The sequence below is a fragment of the Corythoichthys intestinalis genome, chromosome 17, assembly GCF_030265065.1.
Source record: "Corythoichthys intestinalis isolate RoL2023-P3 chromosome 17, ASM3026506v1, whole genome shotgun sequence".
Taxonomy (NCBI): domain Eukaryota; kingdom Metazoa; phylum Chordata; class Actinopteri; order Syngnathiformes; family Syngnathidae; genus Corythoichthys; species Corythoichthys intestinalis.
Window position 1 is genome coordinate 17,687,960 of NC_080411.1, and position 22,398 is coordinate 17,710,357.

At 41.5% G+C, this 22,398-nt stretch overlaps 3 protein-coding genes across 3 annotated transcripts; all 3 read left to right on the top strand.

Moving 5' to 3' along the window:
* Positions 1-7,317: 7,317 nt before the first annotated feature.
* On the top strand, positions 7,318-7,944 carry LOC130905987 (histone H2B-like). Its single transcript, XM_057819822.1, has one exon. The coding sequence runs from the start codon at positions 7,348-7,350 to the stop codon at positions 7,720-7,722; it is 375 nt and encodes a 124-aa protein (XP_057675805.1). The 5' UTR covers positions 7,318-7,347; the 3' UTR covers positions 7,723-7,944.
* A 10,571-nt stretch (positions 7,945-18,515) lies between these two features.
* On the top strand, positions 18,516-19,717 carry LOC130905602 (histone H1-like). The gene has a single exon (XM_057819155.1). It carries the CDS (start codon positions 18,525-18,527, stop codon positions 19,158-19,160), a length of 636 nt encoding a protein of 211 aa, XP_057675138.1. The 5' UTR covers positions 18,516-18,524; the 3' UTR covers positions 19,161-19,717.
* Positions 19,718-19,863: 146 nt separating this feature from the next.
* On the top strand, positions 19,864-21,886 carry LOC130905609 (histone H3-like). The gene has a single exon (XM_057819166.1). The coding sequence runs from the start codon at positions 19,978-19,980 to the stop codon at positions 20,386-20,388; it is 411 nt and encodes a 136-aa protein (XP_057675149.1). The 5' UTR covers positions 19,864-19,977; the 3' UTR covers positions 20,389-21,886.
* Positions 21,887-22,398: the final 512 nt, after the last annotated feature.

Here is a 22,398-nt window from a genome sequence, read left to right on the forward strand (position 1 = left end):
TAACAGCACAGTCCAGGTCTCAATGTAGAACCAGAAAAGGCAGGAGTCTGCCTGAAGCACAAAGAAAACATGGTATTATTTATGATAAATCACAATGAAAAGAGACTGTTATTATACATTTTAACTTGAATACTCACTGAGAAATGAACAGAAAACTCTCAGGATCTCTATGTAGAACCAGAAAAAGGCAGGAGGCTATATTTCTTTTTAGGAAGGGGGACCGGAGGGTGTGTTCCAATTATAGAGGGATCACACTCCTCAGCCTCCCCGGTAAAGTCTATTCAGGGGTGCTGGAGAGGAGGGTCCGTCAGGAAGTTGAATCTCGGATTCAGGAGGAGCAGTGTGGTTTTCGTCCCGGCCGTGGAACAGTGGACCAGCTCTACACCCTTGGCAGGATCCTCGAGGGGGCATGGGAGTTCGCTCAACCAGTCTACATGTGTTTTGTGGATTTGGAGAAGGCGTTCGACCGTGTGCCTAGTGGAGTCCTGTGGAGGGTGCTCCGGGAGTACGGGGTACCGAGCCCCTTGGTAAGGGCTGTTCGGTCTCTGTACGACCGGTGTCAGAGTCTGGTCCGCATTGCCGGCAGTAAGTCGAATTCGTTCCCGGCGAGGATTGGATTCCGCCAAGGCTGCCCTTTGTCACCGATTCTGTTCATAATTTTTATGGACAGAATTTCTAGGCGCAGCTGAAGCGTTGAGGGTGTCCGGTTTGGTGACCTCAGCATTGCATCTCTGCTTTTTGCAGATGATGTGGTGCTGTTGGCCTCCAACTCTCACTGAGGCGGTTTGCAGCCGAGTGTGAAGCGGTTGGGATGAAGATCAGCACCTCCAAATCCGAGACCATGGTCCTCAGCCAGAAAAGGGTGGCATGCCCTCTCTGGGTCGCGAATGAGATCCTGCCCCAAGTGGAGGAGTTCAAGTATCTTGGGGTCTTGTTCACGAGTGAGGGTGAGAGGGAGCGGGAGATTGACAGGTGGATCAGTGCAGTGTCTGCAGTGATGCGGACTCTGCACCAGTCAGTTGTGGTGAAGAAGGAGCTGAGCCAAAAGGCGAAGCTCTCGATTTACCGGTCGATCTACATTCCTACCCTCACCTATGGTCACGAGCTGTGGGTCGTGACCGAAAGAAAAAGATCCCGGATACAAGCGGCCGAAATGAGTTTCCTCCGTAGGGTGTCCAGACTCTCCCTTAGAGATAGGGTGAGAAGCCCGGTCATCCGGAAGGGGCTTGGTGTCGAGCCGCTACTCCTCCGCGTTGAGAGGAGCCAGTTGAGGTGGCTCGGGCATCTGGTTCGGATGCCCCCTGGACGCCTCCCTGGAGAGGTGTTCCGGGCATGTCCCACCGGCGGGAGGCCCCAGGAACGACCCAGGACACGCTGGAGAGACTATGTCGCTCGGCTGGCCTGGGAACGCCTTGGAATCTCGCCGGAGGAGCAAACTGAAGTGGCTGGGGAGAGGGAAGTCTGGGCTTCCCTGCTAAAGCTGCTGCCCCCGCGACCCGACCCCGGACTAAGCGGAAGATAATGGATGGATGGATGGATGGATGGATGGATGGATGGATGGATGGATGGATGGATGGACTATATTTCTTCTGAATTAATATTGCTGCTGCGTGTGCATACGTTGTTTTACAGCTAAAATATTTCTTTTTAGGAGAGAGATAGTAGGACTAGCATACTACACGGTATTATCCTTCTATGGAGGAAGCCATGTTTGCGACACCAATATGATGTGCACCAGGTCCAGGCTGTGACAACATTACAAAGACTGTTCTGTCCCAGCAAAAGCCGGGGCCTTATGGAGTACAGTATGTATGCTCAACAATCCCAGTGGTGATAAACAACAAAAAAAAGGGCTAGACTGGTGAGAAATAAAAAACGTTCAATCAACTCTGCCAACCTGTTAAGCATAGTATGTCATTCCCAAAACTCACCAGTGAATCCAGTCTGGCATCTCCAATTGGCTCTGCTAAATAGTAGATCTTTAGCTGGCAAATCTTTCTTAATTAATGATTTTATCAGCAAACATAACCTTGACATGTTGTTCCTAACAGAAACTTGGTTAGATCAAGATAAGAGTTCGACAGTTCTGATTGAGGCAATCCCCACAAACTTCAATTTCTTTAGTGCGCCAAGAACCCATAAGAAAGGAGGTGGGGTTGCCAGTCTGATCAGGGACAGTTTTCAATGCACGAATATTTCATGTGGTCAGTTTGATTCCTTTGAGTATATTGTCATTCAGCTAAAAAGCCCTTGCAGAGCTGCCTTGGTAACAATTTACAGACCACCGAAGTATAACACAATGTTTTTTGATGAGTTTACCAAAATACTGTCTTCCGTCTGCATGGACTTTGATTGTGTTGTTTTAGTGGGTGACTTTAGAAAAAATATAACCAGAATTAAGGGGCTTCTGACTCAACAAGACATGGAAAAACTTATCCATGCATTCATTTTCAGCAGATTGGACTACTGCAACGGTATATTTACAGGTCTTGATAAAAAATCAGTCAGGAAGCTGCAGCTAGTACAGAATGCTGCAGCCAGAGTCCTCACAAATACAAGGAAGCTGGACCACATTACACTGGTTTTGAAATCGCTACACTGGCTTCCAGTGAGTCAAAGGATAGACTATAAAATACTACTGCTCGTCTACAAAACACTTAATGGCCTTGGACCAAAATACATGCTTGATTTGTTAGATTCCTATGAGACATCTAGACCCCTAAGGTCGTCTGGAACGGGTCTTCTGCATGTTCCAAGAACAAGAACCAAGCAGGGTGAGGCAGCATTTAGTTATTATGCTCCTCACCTCTGGAACAAGTTACCCGAACGTCTGAACTATGCTCAAACTGTTAGCTCCTTTAAATCAGGGCTAAAAACGCTTTTGTTTAGCACTGCATATCCATAACTGTCTATATATTTCAATCTACCTGCCTTCTATTCCTCTTGTGCTTATCTCTATTGCTGATTTCATTGATTATTAGTAGTAGTAGTTTTTGCTTTATTTTTATTTTTGTTTTATTTTTATTTATTTATTTTTAATCTGTGATTAAATGCAATCTTTTGTCTTGGTTTTTACGTTGTGTTGATTTAAATGTGATTTTTACGGTCTTCATATATTGTGATGTAAAGCACTTTGAATTGCCTTGTGTTGAATTGTGCTATATAAATAAATTTGCCTTGCCTTGCCTTACTGTAACTTGACACGATTGCAAACGGGGACATGGACTAGCTGGCATTAACCCTTTAATTGCCATTTATTTCATTTAAAATGTAGCTACCTGGTGGATAACAATTGCCAACATACCTAGCAAGTAACCCTCTTCATCCTAACTTACTTGCCCTGCGCTTGTCTGGGGAACTTCTACCAGCTCATCATTACCCCCTCCCTCGTCTGTTGTCACTCCCGGCACCGGCTGCACGTGAGAGCGGCTGCCGCTCCCACTCTCACAATCGCCGGGGGCTGGGCTGTTGCTAGCCGGCGTGGCCGTTGCAGCCAGACTGCTGCTTGCGAACATGTGTGTCAACACGAGACATTTTGATGCTTCGCTCACGAGTTTATTCAGTTATTTTATAGTTATTCAGTTTTCTCTCTAACCTTCTCAGCGCCACCCTTCTCTTTTCTTTTTTTGCCACCACCATCCATATTGTTTATCCACGCTCGTCGCTATTTTGCTTCCACAAGGAGTAAGGCTTTACCAAAGTAGGCTACTCTGTGCTTTCTTCGTTCTTCTCCTATCAGCTTGGCAGTTAACAGCCAAGCGCATTGCTGCCACCTGTCGGATTGGATGCGAACTGTAGATAAACATAGAGGATAGGGGGGATAAAAACAGTGATGTATGTATGGCGGCCGCTGGCCGTCCAGAGCACCGGCCGTTTTGTGATCCTCCAGAAGCTACAGATTACCAGTCCGCCCCTGGCCTGATTATGCTCCTGAGTTGCGGTGACAGCGAAGTGACTACGGCGTCAATGAGCATTTGATAGATCTGCGGTGAGGGAACGCGTTGCTCTGTTATTCACCGCCAAGCCACTAGAGGGGTGTGGCGTTATGTTTGTACGGTTTTGGGGCATGCTTGTTGACTTCCTCTTGTCTAGTTAACAGAGAAAAAAATAAACAAACAATGCAAGACGGAACGCTTGAATGTGGATCTTCAGCTCATCACCATTGAATAAATGATGATTATACAAATGTTGAGGCGCAGGCGACGCAGGAGAGGGTTTCGAGGCGGTCTGTCCGACTTTTGATACCGCACAGAGAGTTCTAGCCTCGGGTGGAAACCAGTAAGCTGTGGCGGATAGCTTCAAACTGGCGTCAGCACTGCGTCCAGCGTTTTGTCCAAGGTTTACAAAGCCCTCCAGCCCGATTTGTTTGACGTGTCCTACAACCAGCCAGTGGGAAGCCATAGCAGATTTCTGGCAGCTATGGAACTTCCCAAACTGCGTTGGAAATCTTGATGTTAACGTTATCATAAAAGCACTCTCAATCAGTGATGATGTGTCGAGTGTGAACTGTCTGTTGAAAATTAAATATAAAAACAATTCTTTGGACACCAAACCTCTGCTTTATTCTTCATAGACTTGAAGTGTGACACATAAATAAGTCACAGACTCACAGCGAACATATGCACACAATAAATGATGACGTGCACCAACCAAGCATACGAAATAAAGTGATAAAAAGCTGGCAGTTTTTGGCCAACTGGGTCACCGCTTCGTGTGGCCATTCGATTCCGAACACACACATACTTGTCTCGGTTGTTTTTCCATTTCATTCAATCGCTGCGACCTCCAGCCCCGTATTTTCAGCAATTTCCTCCCACAAATTGCTCGCCATTTAGCAATCTTCATAATGTCTTGACGAGACATTGTAGAAGTTGCCGTACTTGCTATTTGTTAATACTATCTTCGGCTTGGTCCATTTTTGCGCGTAGCACAATCATGTTTGACCATGACGGTGATTTCGCGCTGAACCGGAAACAACAGTCTGAGCGGACCAATCACAGTCCATTTCCACCATGTCAGACACGGTGGCGCGACGCGAAGTCAGAAAATTGAGAAGGAGCAAGAGAGGCTATGGCGGAGGGTCGTAAATCGGGTCTTCCTTGATGGCACAGGTCTGATGCGGAAGCATAACTTGGTAACACACTACCAATTCTGAATGAAAGCTCCTAAACAAAAGTCTGTGAAGTGTGTTTGAAGAGGAAAAAAAGTTTCGCAAGCACTATTTCGCTACAAATGCTTAACCTAGCTGCTTCTGTCAGCCGGTTTGCTGGCTGCTGCTCCAATGTTGTGATGTCAATCATGTCATGCCGCCTCTGTGACAAACGCAACACCTTCAAGATTTTCCCAGCGTATATGCTGTGGTACTCAGCAAAAGTATCCGTGAATCAGAAAGGGAAATTAGGAAAAAAATGGACATATGGTCAAAATCACACAATCTAAGCGGCATATAATTGTAATTGCCCACAATTGTGACTTTTTATGTTAGCCCAGTACTTCTCAAATAGTGAGGCGCCCCCCCCCCTTTTTTTTGCCGTACTAGAATAACGTGTAATTGCACATCAACTCAGTGGGTGGCAGTGACACTCTCATTTTCACAGTGTGCGTAGTATTTTTGTATTAAACAAGAGCACACAGCAAAGAGCTGGATATATTAAGTTTCCCAAAAGCTAAGATGAGGAAATATGACAAACCGTACGTAGCGTATGGCTTCACTTTTAATACAGTGGGAGATGACACGTGATCCTAGCTCAGCATAATAGGATGATATTCACTTTGTGAATATGGATGTGTCTGTGAATAAATTGAAATTTAAATGAGGAAAGACCTGTATGTTTACTGTGTCCGAAAATGTTGGCAACGTACAGCATGAAGCGAAATCAATGAAGACGTCAGTTAAAGACATTAGACCCCAATCACATTGATAAACCGCTTAAATTTTTTTCAGCTTAAACGTGCCGAATATTGCCAACAATCATCTCTCTTTGTGATTGCTACATCAGTAAACTAGTGAGCACTTTTAGCATCATAGAAGGTGGCATTGCAAATTGCTCAGTGCAAAAAAATCCCACAGCAGAGCAGAGGAGCTAATACTGCCTGCCCTATTGGACATGGTCTCGGTCATGCTGGAAATTACAAGTGCTGCAAAAATAAAAATTGTCCCTCTGTCCACTGACATAGAAATACTTCACTCTTTGTATAATTAGTCTTCTTATAATTTCCATTGATCATATTTGGTTGGTGTTTTAAAGTATTATTACAAGAAAATGGCATCGACTTTTTTTTTTGCATATCAAAATATTAGGGCTGTCAAAATTATCGCGTTAACGTGCGTTAATTATTTTTTTTATTTAATCACGTTAAAATATTTGACGCAATTAACGCACATGCCCGCTCAGACAGATTTAAATGACAGTAAAGTGAAATGCTCACTTGTGTTTTATTGAGTTTTGCCGCCCTCTGCTGGCAATTGGGTGCGACTAATTTTATAGGCTTCAGCACCCATCAGCATTGCATAAGCAATTATTGACATCAACAATGGCAGGCTACTAGTTTATTTTTTGATTGAAAATTTTACAAATGTTATTAAAACGAAATCATTAAGAGGGATTGTAATATAAAATTTCTATAACTTGAACTAAAATTTACTTTTAAGAAGTACATGTCTTTCTATCCATGGATTACTTTAACAGAATGTTAATAATGTTAATGCCATCTTGTTGATTTATTGTTATAATAAACAAATACAGTCCTTATGCACCATATGTTGAATGTATATATCCATCTTGTGATCTTATCTTTCCATTCCAACAATAATTTACAGAAAAATATGGCATATTTTATTGATGGTTTGAATTGCGATTAATTCCGATTAATTAATTTTTAAGCTGTAATTAACTCGATTAAAATTTTTAATCGTTTGACAGCCCAACAAAATATATAAAATATTGACAATGAAAAATAAGTGCAGACTGCACTCAATACAATATGAGCATTCGTATGCAAATCAAACATTTAGGTGGTCCAGCCAATCACAAAGTGGCGTTGGTGCAGTGTTATTTGCATGCAGTGACCGAGAGAAAATAAAGTATGGAAAAAGAAGTCACGCTGATACTTGTCAGCCAATAAGAAAAATGCGCTAGCACAGTTTTATTTACATGATGTGAACTCAGAAAAGTGAGGTGAAAGCAGACTTTGAGTAGCCAATCAAAGAAGAGCGCTGGCACACTTAGCCAATCAAAAAGCCGCGTTCATACAGTATTATTTGCATGTTGAATCTATATATAAACATTCTGATGACATGTGATTTGAACTGTCCGCCTGTGAATACGTCAAACGGTAGAGAGCGAGATGCCTGAACCAGCAAAGTCCGCGCCCAAGAAGGGCTCTAAAAAAGCCGTCACTAAATCCGCTGGCAAGCCTGGCAAACGCAGAAAGAAGGGAAGGAAGGAGAGTTACGCCATCTACGTCTACAAAGTCCTGAAGCAAGTCCACCCCGACACTGGTATCTCCTCTAAGGCCATGAGTATCATGAACTCGTTTGTCAACGATATCTTCGAGAGAATCGCTTCCGAGGCCTCGCGATTGGCTCACTACAACAAGCGCTCCACTATCACGTCCAGGGAGATCCAGACTGCTGTTCGTCTCCTCCTCCCCGGTGAGCTGGCCAAACACGCCGTGTCCGAAGGCACCAAGGCCGTCACCAAGTACACCAGCTCTAAGTAGACCAACTTCCGTGCGACCAACATCTGAACGGTTCTTTTAAGAGCCACCCACTTCCATTCTAGAGTGCATTCTTTTAATTGGTGAATATTATCATCATCATTGACTACACAACTGAAATGTTGCTGTTAATTTGTGTGGCCCTTTTACTATAGTCGATTACTGAAATACAAGTTAATGCAACATTAAAGAGCATATGACATGAGAAAAAGTCTTAAATGGCATTATTATGTGAATTAGAATCATATTTTGAGACTATTCGACTATATACAACAATTTAGCAAAGCGCAGATGACGAGAAATTTGTTTTAATCTGCTGATTAGCCACGCCTACCGTTATAGACCCTACTCACCTACGTCACAAAATGGGCGTGTCGCTGTTTCCGGCCGCCATATTGTACCTATTTTTTAGACCTATTCTCATTGTTTTCAATTAGTCGAGCAAGTTATAGACCCTACCCACCTACGTCACAAAACCACGTGCTCGCTGTATGGTTCCGCCCACTTGTCCGTCATTTTGACTCTGTATTAGCATTGTTTTCAATTGATGGCGGAATTTAAAATGCATTTCATGGAAGACCCGGTGCTTTCTGATGCCGCAAACTCACTGGATCTGTTGCATAAAAGGCGTTATGAGGAAAAGCTTCGTTCTATACAGTCGCCAGATCCATATTTGATGCCCAAATCGATGTTTTTCGACCCACTGTCTTCGCCCTGTCTGCCTGACATCTGCTACGCAGATATTTACAATTATCTTGTCCACACTAAATCAGCCTATTCTCACGAAAATATGAAAAACTTCAAGAGCTTGGAGGCTTATAAATACTTCGTTGCCGGTTGGGTGAAACAGGTCCTCGTCCACGAAAATTCGGCAGGAATCTATCTTGTGCTTGGAAAGGTGAGTTACGAAATTTTCAATTCAAAATCTTTTGTTATTGCTAACATCCACTGTCAAGTCTAATGTATTTCATGTCGTTTGTCAATGGAGTTAAGGCTTTTAATGTTTATATGGTTTAACGATAGCACTCTCACTACATACATACGTGTATGTTGTCGGCGATTAGCCTAGCAATGATCTTAATTGTGGTTATTTGTCAGCCCTGTAGACGAGGCCAGTTTCTTTCACTTGGTACCAGCTAAATATTATTCAAAAAATAACGATGGTGGAAGAAAGGGAAGTCACAAACATCTTGAATTTGAAACTATGTCGTACTACGTCGTATGTTGTCGGCGATTAGCCTCGCAATGATCTTAATTGTGGTTATTTGTCAGCCCAACACCCTCTAAGTATATCTTAAATGCATCTTACCGGATATAAAATGACTACTACATAGTCTGTGGTGATTTTTGGGTGCCCAGTTTTCACGTCGAATTGCAACCGTCCATTTCGCTCTCTTTGGATCCCTCGGAATACGGTAAAACTTCAAGTCTCTCCTTCCATCTTCTCTGTTAGTGCAACCAACAGCCACACACGCCTTCACCATTTTGATTATTAATGTTAAGGAGCAGAAAAACACGCCGTAAATAGGAGAAATGTACGTAGCCGTAACAGGTTAACACTATGTTTTGACGGACAAGTGGGCGGTACCATTCAGGAGAGCGGAGTTGTGACGTCACGTGGGTAGGGTCTATAGAGCAATTCATGGAAGCCCCGGTGTTATCTGACGCTGTAAACTCATTGGATGCGTTGCATAAAAGGCGTTACGTGGAAAAGCTTCAGTTTATCCATTCGCCAGATCCGTATTTGATGCCTAAATCGATGTTTTTTGACCGGCTGCCTTCGCCGTCTCTGCCTGACCCTGATATTTACAACTATCTTGTCCACACAAAATCAGCCTATTCTCACGAAAGTTTGAAAAACTTTAAGAGCTTGGAGGCTTATAAATGCTACGTTGCTGGTTGGGTGAAACAGGTCCTCGTACACGAAAATTCGGCAGGAATCTTGTGCTCGGAAGGTGAGTTACGAAATTTTCAATTCAAAATCTTTTGTTCTTGCTAACATCCACTGTCAAGTCTAATGTATTTCATGTCATTTGTCAATGGAGCTAGGGCTTTTAATGTTTATATGGTTTAGCGATAGCACTCTCACTACATACAAATATAATATGTAATAAATATGAAGTGCGATAGCACTACTCCAGATTGTCCCTAGTTGAATTTATTTTTTGGCTTTTGACCTCAATAGTGAAATTGTAAATTAATTGTATGACAACGGTCTGATTATTCCCTTATAATTATATATTTTCAGGTAGTTCATTCACAACGTCTGAGTGTATGTTGTCGGTGATTAGCCTAGCAATGATCTTAATTGTGGTTGTCAGCCCAAAACCCTCTAAATATATATTAAATGCATCTTACCAGATATAAAATGACTACTACATAATCTGTGGTAGTCGTTTGGAGCCCAGTTTTCTCGTCGAATTGCAGCAGTCAATCTCAGTCTCCTCTCCGGGTCTCTCGGAATACGGTAAAACTTCCAAGTCTCTCCGTCTATCTTCTGTTTTTGCAACCGACCACCACACACGACTTCACCATTTTGATTATTAATATTAACGAGCAGAAAAACACGCCATAATAGGAGGAATTTACGAAGCGCTAATGCATTAACATGAGTATACGGACAACGTGGCGCGGGGGCGTGGCTGTGACGTCACTTGAGTAGGGTCTATAGGGCTTTAGCGTCCCCAACAGGTGGATGACGTCAGCGGTAGACTGGGCTCATCGGTTTTACTATTCAGCCCATTGAGGGGGAATTATTCAGAACGAGGGAAAACGCGACGAAGAGAGCCGCAAAACCTCATTGTTTCAGTCTCTCTACTCCAATATTTTTACAAGATACTCTTTTTATCCAAGTATTTATCCCCAATAGCTATATAAATGGCTTGAGAAGGACCAGTCAGCCCGTCGAGGGGGAACTATTCACAACGAGGAAAACGCGACGAAGAGAGCTGCAAAATGTCATTGTTTCTGTCTCTTTACTTCAATATTTTTACAAGATATTCTTTTTATCCAAGTATTTTCCCCAATTGCTAAATAAACGGCATGGTCATCATGACAAATAACAGTCTTGTGCTAAATGGAATATGAAATAATAATAATGCATTTATTCAGGACGACATGGCAAAATGACTCCATAATGGTCAAAACTGTCGACTTCACCTTTACTGTCGCACCTCCCGAACGATATTTTATGACACCTAAATCGGACATACTGTATGTCATTTCCCTTCCCCGGCTTCGGAGAATGTAAACAAACCAAAAGGCGTGACAGCTAGCCGACATGCTAACCCGAACCGAGTGATGTTTCAAAGTCTTCGAAGCGTAAAATCTCACATAACTCGCCTGGATTATTTGACATGATGACTGAGTTGTCGATTGTCTTTGCGGATCGGCAAACCGCCCGGCGGAGAACAGTTCGTTCCCCGGAGGAGGGAGGCTGCAGTTGTTGTGCAGCTAACGTGCTAATGTGCATGAGGAAAGCTTTTTACATGCCTATCAATGATCAAACGTAAGTAGTCCTTTATTTAAAGAAGGTTTGTAGTGTTTACTTTGTAATCGCTGTATTAATATTTGACATAATACAAAACAAGATGTTTACTCACTTCCTTGTAAGTCCAATGGTCCCACTGTAAATATCCACGGTGAATGGGAACCTTTTGAAACTCCCAAAAGGCGCATACGCCTCTCCCTCATACAGAGTGATTTTTCTGCAGCCGTTTGGCTGGCGTGATGCGAAAAATAAATGTATTAATCCGCAAAATCAGCTGAATCCTTCGTCCTCATACACAACAGTACGCTGTATAGTGAAGAGGACATCTTCTACCGTACACGTCACAGCGCCCTCCTCCTAAATGCAAGACCGAAGCCGGAAGTCACTCATTTTCATGGCGCGGGATTCAAAAAACTAAATAAATATAGCAATCGCTTCCACACACATCCAAGCGGTCCATATCATTCAGGAGCATAAAATACCGCGTGTATTATGAAATAAACATGCTTTTTCGTGTCACAGGCACTTTAACTGATAACCTGAGAATTGAATGTTGTCATTTAAGCTTTCTTTATGTATCCAAGAATTTGATCTCAATAAATGGTTGAACGTGGGCTACGATTTTACATATAATCAGTATCCAGGAATCTCACAAGGGCTACATAGCGCACACACACTAGTGATGGGAATTCCGGTTCTTTTTAGAGAGCTGGTTCCTTTGGCTCGACTCACTAAAAAGAGCCTTTGTTCTGTCAAAATTTGCTCCCTTATGAATTTTTTCTCCCAAAGCTTTTGTGGCGCTGAAAAAGCCCTCTTTTACATTCAGTTGGACTCTCAATGTTATCCAAAGGTGCTAACCAGGGGTGAAAGTGGCTAGAATTTCTTGCCGGAACCCCCCGACGGGAAGGTCGCCACGGAGCCAGAAATTTTATTTATTTATTTATTTTTATGTTTTGGGTGGGGGGGTCAAACGTCCTAAAACTACTGAAATGCAAAGAAACCTGTGTTGGCACAGTCATTTCTATAACATACAAAAACTGATTTTCATTCAAAATTGTACTTTTTCAATGATTTGCAAAATATAAAAAAAACAGCAGTAACCCCAACCACCTCCTAATTTTTATTTCCCCTCATTTCCTCACATACTAAGTGCCAAATCTCAATTTTTACTAAAGAACAAAGGGTGTATATTAAAATGGAAGTTAATGTAAACATTTACTTTTTGTTTTTTTTTTAAATAAGATATAAGTAACATACATTCAGGAAAACAAGTACAAATGACATATATTATCCAAAGTGAAATGAAATATATTTTGAAGATCGCGCAAACATTGACTTTTTTAAATCATAAGAAAATGAATAAGTAGCTTAACATAAATGAACAAATATAAGTCCAAAGTGCACATTGACAGCTAAGATGTTCTGAACTTCTCCATCAGAGCAAATAAAACTAAACATGATAAATAAGCCTCCTCAACTCTTTCCTTGCTCCTAAAGATTTGATCCATTTTATGTTGCATTGCCTTTTTTTGTCACATCAACTCAACAACCTTTGTTTTTGCTGTTCCAGAAATGTGCACATTTGAACCAATCAGAGCTAACTATCTCTGCTGATCACATGTCAGTATGTCAGCCAATTGAACGGATAAATGAGTCCAGCCGTTTTTCTTTGCTGAGTGCATTCGCACATTGACATGACTCATCGTCAGACATAACTGCAGCAGCTGGGAAAACCTCCATGCCGTCCGTGAAAATAAATAAATAAATAAATATTGGTGGAAACGGATTACGCTACATAAGCACTTTATTATGCTTGTTGTTAACCCTTGTGTATGTAAATCTGATGTTGGTAGATAGTTTTCTTCTTGGAGATGAAATGCATGTGTGGTAGCTTAGCATTTTATTTTTTTTTTTTACATAGCGTTTTGACAGTTGCAGTCATATTTTCGGAATCAAAGCACCGTGTACCGGAACAGCATACCGGCCATGAATCTTATACCGGCACTGCGTTCCCGCCCTGAATCTTCTACCGGAACTGCGTTTCTGACCGTTCTGGCCCACTTTCACCCCTGGTTCTAACTAAACTAGATACATCATAAACATACATGCGCAACACGAAAATGGCGTAAATTAATACTTAACGACACGGAGAAGTCGTTAACAGTGAGAGAGCGGGGTGCAGTTGCTGTGTGCAGCTAACATGGTAGGATGTGTCTGAGAACTTTTGCACATGTCTTTACATGATCAAACTTAAGCAAATATTACTTTCTTTAAAGAAAGTTTGTAGTGTTTACTTTGGAATCACTGCTTTTGCTGCCATTTTTAACGTTACGCGCATGCGAAAAACCACAAGGTAGCAATTTTTGATGAGTTGCAATATTTGTCAGAACACCGCTCTTTTGGCTCCCAAATGGCTCCTCAGTTTTTTTGTTGCTTAAATTAATTTACTACCGAAAATAATGTAAAATTATGTGTAAAACGAATTACTAATACAAAAAATATACAATATAGCAAATATGTATTATTTATACAGCTTTATTTATATTCTTCTGAACATACTCAACATGGAGTGCTACAAAAAATGAATGATAAAGTATTAAAACAAAGACCCATCTCAAAAGAAGGGCAACAAATAGTTCAAATCTCTGATTGTGTATATTTATAAGCTTTTAACTATTTACAGTAAAACAGCACTGTGCCCTGCGATTGGCTGGCAACCAATTCAGGGTGTCCCCTGCCTACTGCCCGAAGTTAGCTGGGATAGGCTCCAGCACCTCCGCGACCCTCGTGAGGAATAAGCGGCATGGAAAATGAATGAATGAATGAATCTTTTGTTATTGCTAACATCCACTGTCAAGTCTAATGTATTTCATGTCGTTTGTCAATGGAGTTAGGGCTTTTAATGTTTATATGGTTTAGCGATAGCACTCTCACTACATACATACGTGTATGTTGTCGGCAATTAGCCTAGCAATGATCTTAATTGTGGTTGTCAGCCCAAAACCCTCTAAATATATATTAAATGCATCTTACCAGATATAAAATGACTACTACATAATCTGTGGTAATCGTTTGGAGCCCAGTTTGCTCGTCGAATTGCAGCAGCCCATCTCGCTCTCTTCTCTCCGGGTCTCTCGGAATCCAGTAGAACTTCAAGCCTCTCCGTCTTCTCCGTCTATCTTCTCTGTTATTGCAACCGACCGCCACACACGCCTTCACCATTTTGATTATTAATGTTAACGAGCAGAAAAACACGTCGTAAATAGGAGGAATGTACGTAGCCGTAACAGGTAAACATGATGTGTTGACGGACAATTGGGCGGCACCAGTCAGGAGGAAGGAGTTGTGACGTCACGTGGGTAGGGTCTATATATATATATTATATATAGATTTGTATATATCTAACCCCTCCCCCTTCTCCTCATTGCAGTGTGTGTTTGTGTGTAACCCTCCCGTCCCGCTTCTACCACGGATCTTGACCAATCACGTGCGGCTTTAACCAAAGGGGGGGACAGGACCAAAAAAAAAGTCAGCTCCGATTTGTCAGTACACCGGCTCCCATCGTTCACTTCAAAGAGCCGGCTCGTCCGCGAACAACACATCACTAACACACATACCAACAAAGAAAATGCAGTACATAAGACATATGAATAAAGTGACTACAGAAGAAAGGCACAAGCTATCAGTGCACAATAAACAGGCTTTTGCATCAATGGCGCCACAGGCTTAAACTACATAGATCCAAAGCTCTTTGTAGAGTCTTAATTTCATTAAAATATTTTCAGACTCATTTAACTGAAACAACTGAAGTTGTACATCAAATTTCTTAATATTGCCTTAAAGGTAGATAACCAGGGGTGAAAGTGGGCCAGAACGGTAAGGAACGCAGTTCCGGTATAAGATTCAGGGCCGGGATGCTGTTCCGGTACACGATGCTTTGATTCCGAAAACATGACGGCAACTGTCGAAAACCTATGTTTAAACAAATAAAAATTGCTAAATCGCTACACATACATTTCATCTCCAAGAAGAAAACAATCTACCAACATCAGATTTACATACACAAGTGTTCACAACAAGCATAATAAAGTGCTTGTGTAACATAATCCGTTTCCACCAATATTTATTTATCTTATTCCACGGACGGCATGGAGGTTTCCCCAGCTGCTGCAGTTATTCGAGTCTGACGATAATGAGTCACGTCAATGTGCAAATGCACGCAGCAAAACAAAACGGCTGGACTCATTTATCCGTTCAATTGGCTGACATACTGACATGTGATCAGCAGAGATAGTTAGCTCTGATTGGTTCAAATGGCACATTTCTGGAACAGCAAAAAAAAAAAAAAAAAAAGGTTGAATTGATGCGACAAAAAAAAGGCAATGCAATATAAAATGGATCAAATCTTTAGGAGCAAGGAAAGAGTTGAGGAGGCTTATTTATCATGGTTTGTTTTATTTGCTCTGATGCAGAAGTTCAGAACATCTTAGCTGTCTATGTGCACTTTAGACTTATATTTGTTCATTTATGTTAGGCTACTTATTCATTTTCTTATGATTTAAAAGTGTCAATGTTTGCGCAATCTTCAAAATATATTTCATTTCACTCTGCATAATATACAGTGATACCTCAGCTCACGAACATAATTGGTTCCCAGAAAGTGTGTGTAAGGCGAAAAGTTCGTCTTCCGAACATTTATTTCCCATAAGAAACCATTAAAATGAGAATAATCCGTTCCCAGGTCCCCATAAAACATAATTTTCTACTAAATAAGCCTTAAAACTACACAAAAATATACCTTATTTTTTGTATAATAAATGTGCTATTGTATTATAATTAAAGAAATAAACTGTACTGTATAATAAAGTCGTTTTATTTACCTTTGTGATGTAGTTGATGGCTTGATGGAATGGAGTGGGAGGAGGAGGAGGGAGGGAGGGAGTTACTGTTTGGAAGGAGAGTGTTACCGGCAAAGTGCGCAGTTAGCGTAGACTCCACTGCTGTGCCCCCCACATGCTTTTGGTTGTTAATAAAAGTGCCCACAAAAAGCCATCCGACGCCTCTGGGTGTTTGTATGCACGCCGCCACCTTTCTGGAGAGGAAATTGAGCGAACCGAAGACAACCGAGACAACGAGCCAACGTGACTCGCCGGTCCACTTCTCACTACGGTGGGAAGCTGAAAGCACCGCCAATTAACAGTCGAGGGCGAATTGGTAACACGAGTCGCCTTCCATAAGGACTGTAGGTAACTCTTTTTCGGTCCCATAATAGCAAAAGTACACTCAATATGGTCCAAAATGTCTATCAAACACAAACTACGTCCGCACTCAACGAAAGTGAGGGGAAGAACTGGGACGCCGTGAGCGTGCGTCAGCTTCTCGTGGCGCTTTTCGACCGCGTGAATTGGTTCGTCCGCCGAAAACTAGTTCGTCAGCAGAGACTATATGCTCGCGAATTTAATGTTCTTGAGGCGAAAAGTTCGTGAGCTTAAGCGTTCGTGAGCTGAGGTATCACTGTATGTCATTTGTACTTGTTTTCCTGAATGTATGTTACTTATATCTTATTTTAAAAAAACAACAAAAAGTAAATGTTTACATTAATTTCAATTTTAATATACATGCATAGACATGATACATCCTATGTACTTAAGTAGTTAAAATTGAGATTTGGCATTTAGTATGTGAGGAAATGAGGGAAAATAAAATTAGGAGATGGAAGTTGGGGTTATTGCTGTTTTTGTTAACTTTTATTTTGGAAATCATTGAAAAAAATAACATTTTGAGTGAAAATCAGTTTTTTTATGTGTTATAGAAATAACTGTGCCAAAACATTTTAGGAGGTTTGCCCCCCCCCAATAAATAAATAAAATTTCCCTGCTCCGTGGCGAGCTTCACGTCGAGGAGTTCCGGCAAGAATTTCTAGCCACTTTCACCCCTGTAGGTAACCCAGAACTGTCTCACAACATTATGTGCTTTGAAATAGGGCTGCAGCTATCGAATATTTTAGTTATTGAGTATTCCACTGAAAATTCTCTCGATTAATCGAGTAATCGGATAAAACATTGTTAAAATTTTTACAGTGTAGTTCGGGCCTTAGCATGGTGTGGTTTTGATTTGGTCCTGCAATCTGACATTGACACTCATTTTTTTTAAAAACTCCAACCATTTTTCAGGGGAGCAAAATGAAACAACTTACAGCCCAAGGTGGTAAGTGTCGAATCACTGAATTGGCGGCCAAAAATAATTGGGAAGCCCTGATTTCAAGGTTTCCATTTAACAAATCTTGACCGCCAGACTTTCTCAGCTACTGCTCCTACCCTTTGGAACTCACTCTGCGTTCATCTTCATAACTGCTCTGACTTGTGCCCATTGAATTTTCCCCCAAATATCATCTGTCTGTTCCGACTTGCTTTTAATATATACATTAATTTTCTTTTTCTCACAATTTTTTGTCTTGCTTGAATGATCATGCTTCTCTACAGTTGACGGTGACAGGATATTAGGATTGGACCTCTATCGCCAAGTGTATGTGCCATCAATGGCAGCCAATGAGTTACTACTTAAAAATGTATTTTAAAAACCCAATCATATTTTTAAAAAGTGGCCTTCAGAGAGTGTGGACACCCCTGGTCTAATAATCACCCTTCACGCTGGTTTTGTAACATTGGCTAAAGAATGAAAACAGGAAGCACTTTAGATTAACCCTAGTATTAGCCTATTATTGAATGTCAACAACTGTATGTCAAAAAGCAAACCCTAAAGAACTACTATTCTATAGTAATGGGAGAAAACGTTGAATTATGTTTATGTAAAATGTTATATTACAATATAATATTATATAAAGGGTACCTGATAAAGACTAGTGTGTTTGCTGCATCCCAAAAAGATCTTCCTACTCCAAACTGGACATTAACACATTTTATTTTCGGGTTTTAGCATCTAACCAAACATGTTCTATCATCTTTCAATCACTTTGTGTTGACTTGCGAGTGATGCTGAATATTTTAGAGGCTTGACAACCAAGAAAAGCCACCTAGTTTTGCCGATGACGCCAGGCAAAAAGTGGCATTTGTAAGCTCTGGACACAAAACAATTGCTGTTCATTATTATCAAATGCATTTTAAATGAAAAGACACATATTTTCCAAGCATTTTGAGTCATTTTCGGTGTTTAGAATCAAATTTATGGTGATATTTATTCTCTTAAAGCGGGTACAGAAAACACAAGTGGGTACGCTTGAGTCTCCACGGTTCTCATAATTGAGTCTCCACGGTTCTCATGTGGGTGATAAGTACCGTTCACTGTGGCGCATCAGATGATTTTGTATCAAGTAACTTGCAAAATGGCTGAAGTAGCTCCAGCTCCAGCGCCTGCTCCACCTCCGACGGCGCCGGCGAAAAGCGGCGCCAAGAAGAAGGCACCTTCCAAGGCGAAAACTCCGGGACTCAGCGCCAGCGAGCTGATCCTCCAGGCGGTAGGGGTGTCCAAAGAGCGCAATGGCGTATCTCTGGTCGGCCTAAAGAAGTTCCTAACTTCTAAGGGCTACGACGTGGAGAAGAACAAAGCTCGCCTGAAGACGGTCATCAAGACAATGGTGGCTAAGGGAATCATTGTTCAGACGAAAGGTTCTGGCGCTTCCGGCTCATTCAAACTGAACAAAAAGGTGGACGCTAAGAAGCCAAAAGCGCCCGGCAAGACCAAGAAAACCACCACGAAAGCGAAGCCCACCATTCAGAAGGTATTACCCAAGAAGCCAGCAGCGAATAAACCCGCGAAAAAGAGCGTGAAAGCGGTGACGCCTAAAGGGAAAACGTCCGTCAAGAAAGCCGCGGCGCCGGCGAAGAAGTCCCCGGCGGTTAAGAAGACTCCCGCCGCTAAGAAGACAACTACAGCCGCTAAGAAGGTTTCTAAACCCAAATCTGTCAAGAGAGCAGCACCCAAGAAGAAGTAAATTAACTTTTTTTCTACACCAAAGGCTCTTTTAAGAGCCATCACAATGACTTTATAGAGCAATATTACTTTGTTGTTTATTTGGACATCGAGTCTGTTAATAAATCAATTAACGCTTGCTGAGCGAGGAAAAGTGCCTGCAATACAAAGTTACATCGGCAGATGGCATCAAAACCCTCTAATAAGAAAATATATTTTATTGTACTATACCTATATGTATGTACTTTTGTTAAACTATTCCACATTGCATATTTTTATTTCATTTAGTGTAATGAGTCACAACTGTGGATCACTCAACTCATTAGCTGCCAATGACGCTGATAGACGTCCATTCAAATTTTGAGTTGTGCAGGCTTGGTCAGCCCTTCCCAGTCAAAATGATTTGGATTTGGGCGTCTGTTGCAGTCAATGGCAGCCAATAATTAGCTTTAAATTGTGTATCAGCTAGCTGGGGTGTCATATTAAGTATCCATATTGAATGTATTTTAGTCTACAACGAGGTTTTCATAAGCATGTCTTTTAAACAACAACAAAATACACGCATAAAGTTGACTTAAATTTTCGTTTTTAACGTCTCAAATGTTTATAGTCAACTTCCGTGTGAGTCAAACTATTTCCTTCCATCGCTGCCTTCTGGGAGCCATCGGGAAGTGGTGCTCGTTCGCGATTGGCTTGCTTCAAATTTAAATAATCCAATGGTCAAGCAGCGTTTCCGCGGGCTCTTGCTGAACGCACCAATCGGCGCTGAGTCGCCCGAATAAAATGCGGAGCCCTTCTGCTCGCGTCTCATTGATAACACAACTAAAGCAGACAACAGGATGGCGAGAACTAAGCAGACGGCCCGCAAGTCCACTGGCGGCAAAGCCCCTAGGAAGCAGCTAGCCACAAAAGCTGCCCGCAAAAGCGCACCAGCCACCGGCGGCGTCAAGAAGCCTCACCGCTACCGACCCGGTACCGTGGCCCTCCGAGAGATCCGTCGTTATCAGAAGTCCACCGAACTTCTCATCCGCAAACTCCCGTTCCAACGTCTGGTCAGGGAGATTGCTCAGGACTTCAAGACCGACCTGCGTTTCCAGAGTTCGGCTGTCATGGCGCTGCAGGAGTCAAGCGAGGCTTATTTGGTCGGTTTGTTTGAAGACACCAATTTGTGTGCTATTCATGCCAAGCGGGTGACCATCATGCCCAAAGACATCCAGTTGGCCCGCAGAATCCGCGGGGAGAGGGCTTGAACTGCTTCCGCGTACGACCACAACGGCTCTTTTAAGAGCCACTAAACTTGTTTCTGAATGACAAATTCCTTGATACCTAGTAGAAACCTATGAATATTGCACTTCGATCCATAGTGGTGTGTGTTGTTCTATTACTAAATTAAAGTGGACCAGGTGATACGTACATTTTTATTCAAGTCAAGATTGTCGTATCTCTTGATACCAGCAGAGTTTGCTAGACAGAGTAGCCGAAAATTGTACTCAAGTAAGAGTGGCATTACTTCAAGATGATTCTAAAGTACAAGTAGTCATCCAAAAAATGTACTCAAGTATCAGGTGAAATAATACTCAAGTTATGAGCAACACTTAACCGCTTGTTTTTTTTTTTTTGTTTTTTTTGTTTTTTTAAACGTTTTTTTTCTCTGCCCAAAGTGAACTTATTATACTGTACAATAAATAACCCATTGCAATAAGCCAGATAAATACAAAAAGAATTACTGAATTCCAGCAAGAAAAAAAATTACAAAATTGAAGCATCATTCATCCAAAGTAGGGATGGAAAAACCGAGGCTTTCCGGAACAACTTTTGAGACAATTGCCCTAAATTGAATCAGTTTCGAGGCGTTTGACACACTGCAAGAGCTCCATCTACTGGACAAACTGCACGTTTCTTTTTAAAACTATGGACAAACTGCACGTTTCTTTTTTAAACTAAACTTCTTAAATTGCCTCAGCATTGCATATCTTCAATAGAATCGGGGCCGGCCCAGGCCATTTGGGGGCCCTGAGCAAAATAATGCAAAGGGGCCCATATTTTTGGCCCACCATTTCATCTCTACTGGACAAACTGCACGTTTCTTTTTTTAAACTATGGACAAACTGCACCTTTCTTTTTTAAACTAAACTTCTTAAATTGCCTCAGCATTGCATATCTTCAATAGAATCGGGGCCGGCCCAGGCCATTTGGGGGCCCTAAGCAAAATAATGCAAAGGGGCCCATATTTTTGGCCCACCATTTCATCACAGTGTACACACATGACACACATGACAGTGAAACCCATACATGCAATCCAACCCATACGTCCATATTTTGTATATTAATCAGATTTTGTTGCACTGCATACTTCAAACTTCTCACCCCAAATGATTGTCAGTACTTATGTAACGGGGGTATATCAAACTTGCAAATATTGTATGTTTTGTATTTTATAATTACACAAAATTGATTATTAAAAATTGAAACCCACCGGTCACACTTACAGTAGATAGCGCCAAACCTTTTTCTAAAAGAGGAAAGAAAGAAGTTAAGGAAGAACTTTTATTTTTTTTAAGGTTGTAATCAAGTATCAAAACTCACAAAAGTCAAATAAAGCAAACTGTAGTAAACAAAATAGAATTTAAATTAAACAATTGCCAGATTGAGGGCCCCCTAGTGGTCAGGGGCCCTAAGCAGCTGCATAGTCTGCGTATTGCTGGGCCGGCCCTGATGATAGAATTAAGTGGATGTCGTTTATTTCAATTGTGGGATCATGTCGTCATTAAGTGTTATTTACACAATTAAAGTTGACCTTTTTAAGCCCGTGTCATTGCTTTGTCTGTGAAAATGTGTTCAAAGCAGTATTTGTAATACACGATAATGCTAGTCTTGTAAGTGGCTCGTCCTAGATGTCGGGGAGTAACTCTGTATTGTTAGTTTTATGTAAATATTACAGTACAGTAAGCACAGTGCTTAGGAACAGGTATAATATTTATTGCATACTATAAGGATTCCAAAATCATAAGATGGAATGAGCGGAATCGAAAGGAAAGGTTTGTGAAATATTTTATTTTTTAATTAAGTATAATTTCTGGGACGGTGGATGTGTCGTATTTAATCTAAACGTATGCCACTATCTAGTGTATAACAATGTGAATGAATTTAATGAAATTAAAGTGATAATGATATTCTCACTCCTCACTTGAAAATAAGCAAATGTATGTAGCACTCGCGAAAATTCCTCCTCTCAAAAAACGTAAATAACTGCGTTATTC

Excerpts from the sequence above, each read along its gene's own strand:
- LOC130905987 (XM_057819822.1), top strand. The coding sequence starts at position 7,348 with ATGCCTGAACCAGCAAAGTCCGCGCCCAAGAAGGGCTCTAAAAAAGCC.
- LOC130905602 (XM_057819155.1), top strand. The coding sequence starts at position 18,525 with ATGATTTTGTATCAAGTAACTTGCAAAATGGCTGAAGTAGCTCCAGCT.
- LOC130905609 (XM_057819166.1), top strand. The coding sequence starts at position 19,978 with ATGGCGAGAACTAAGCAGACGGCCCGCAAGTCCACTGGCGGCAAAGCC.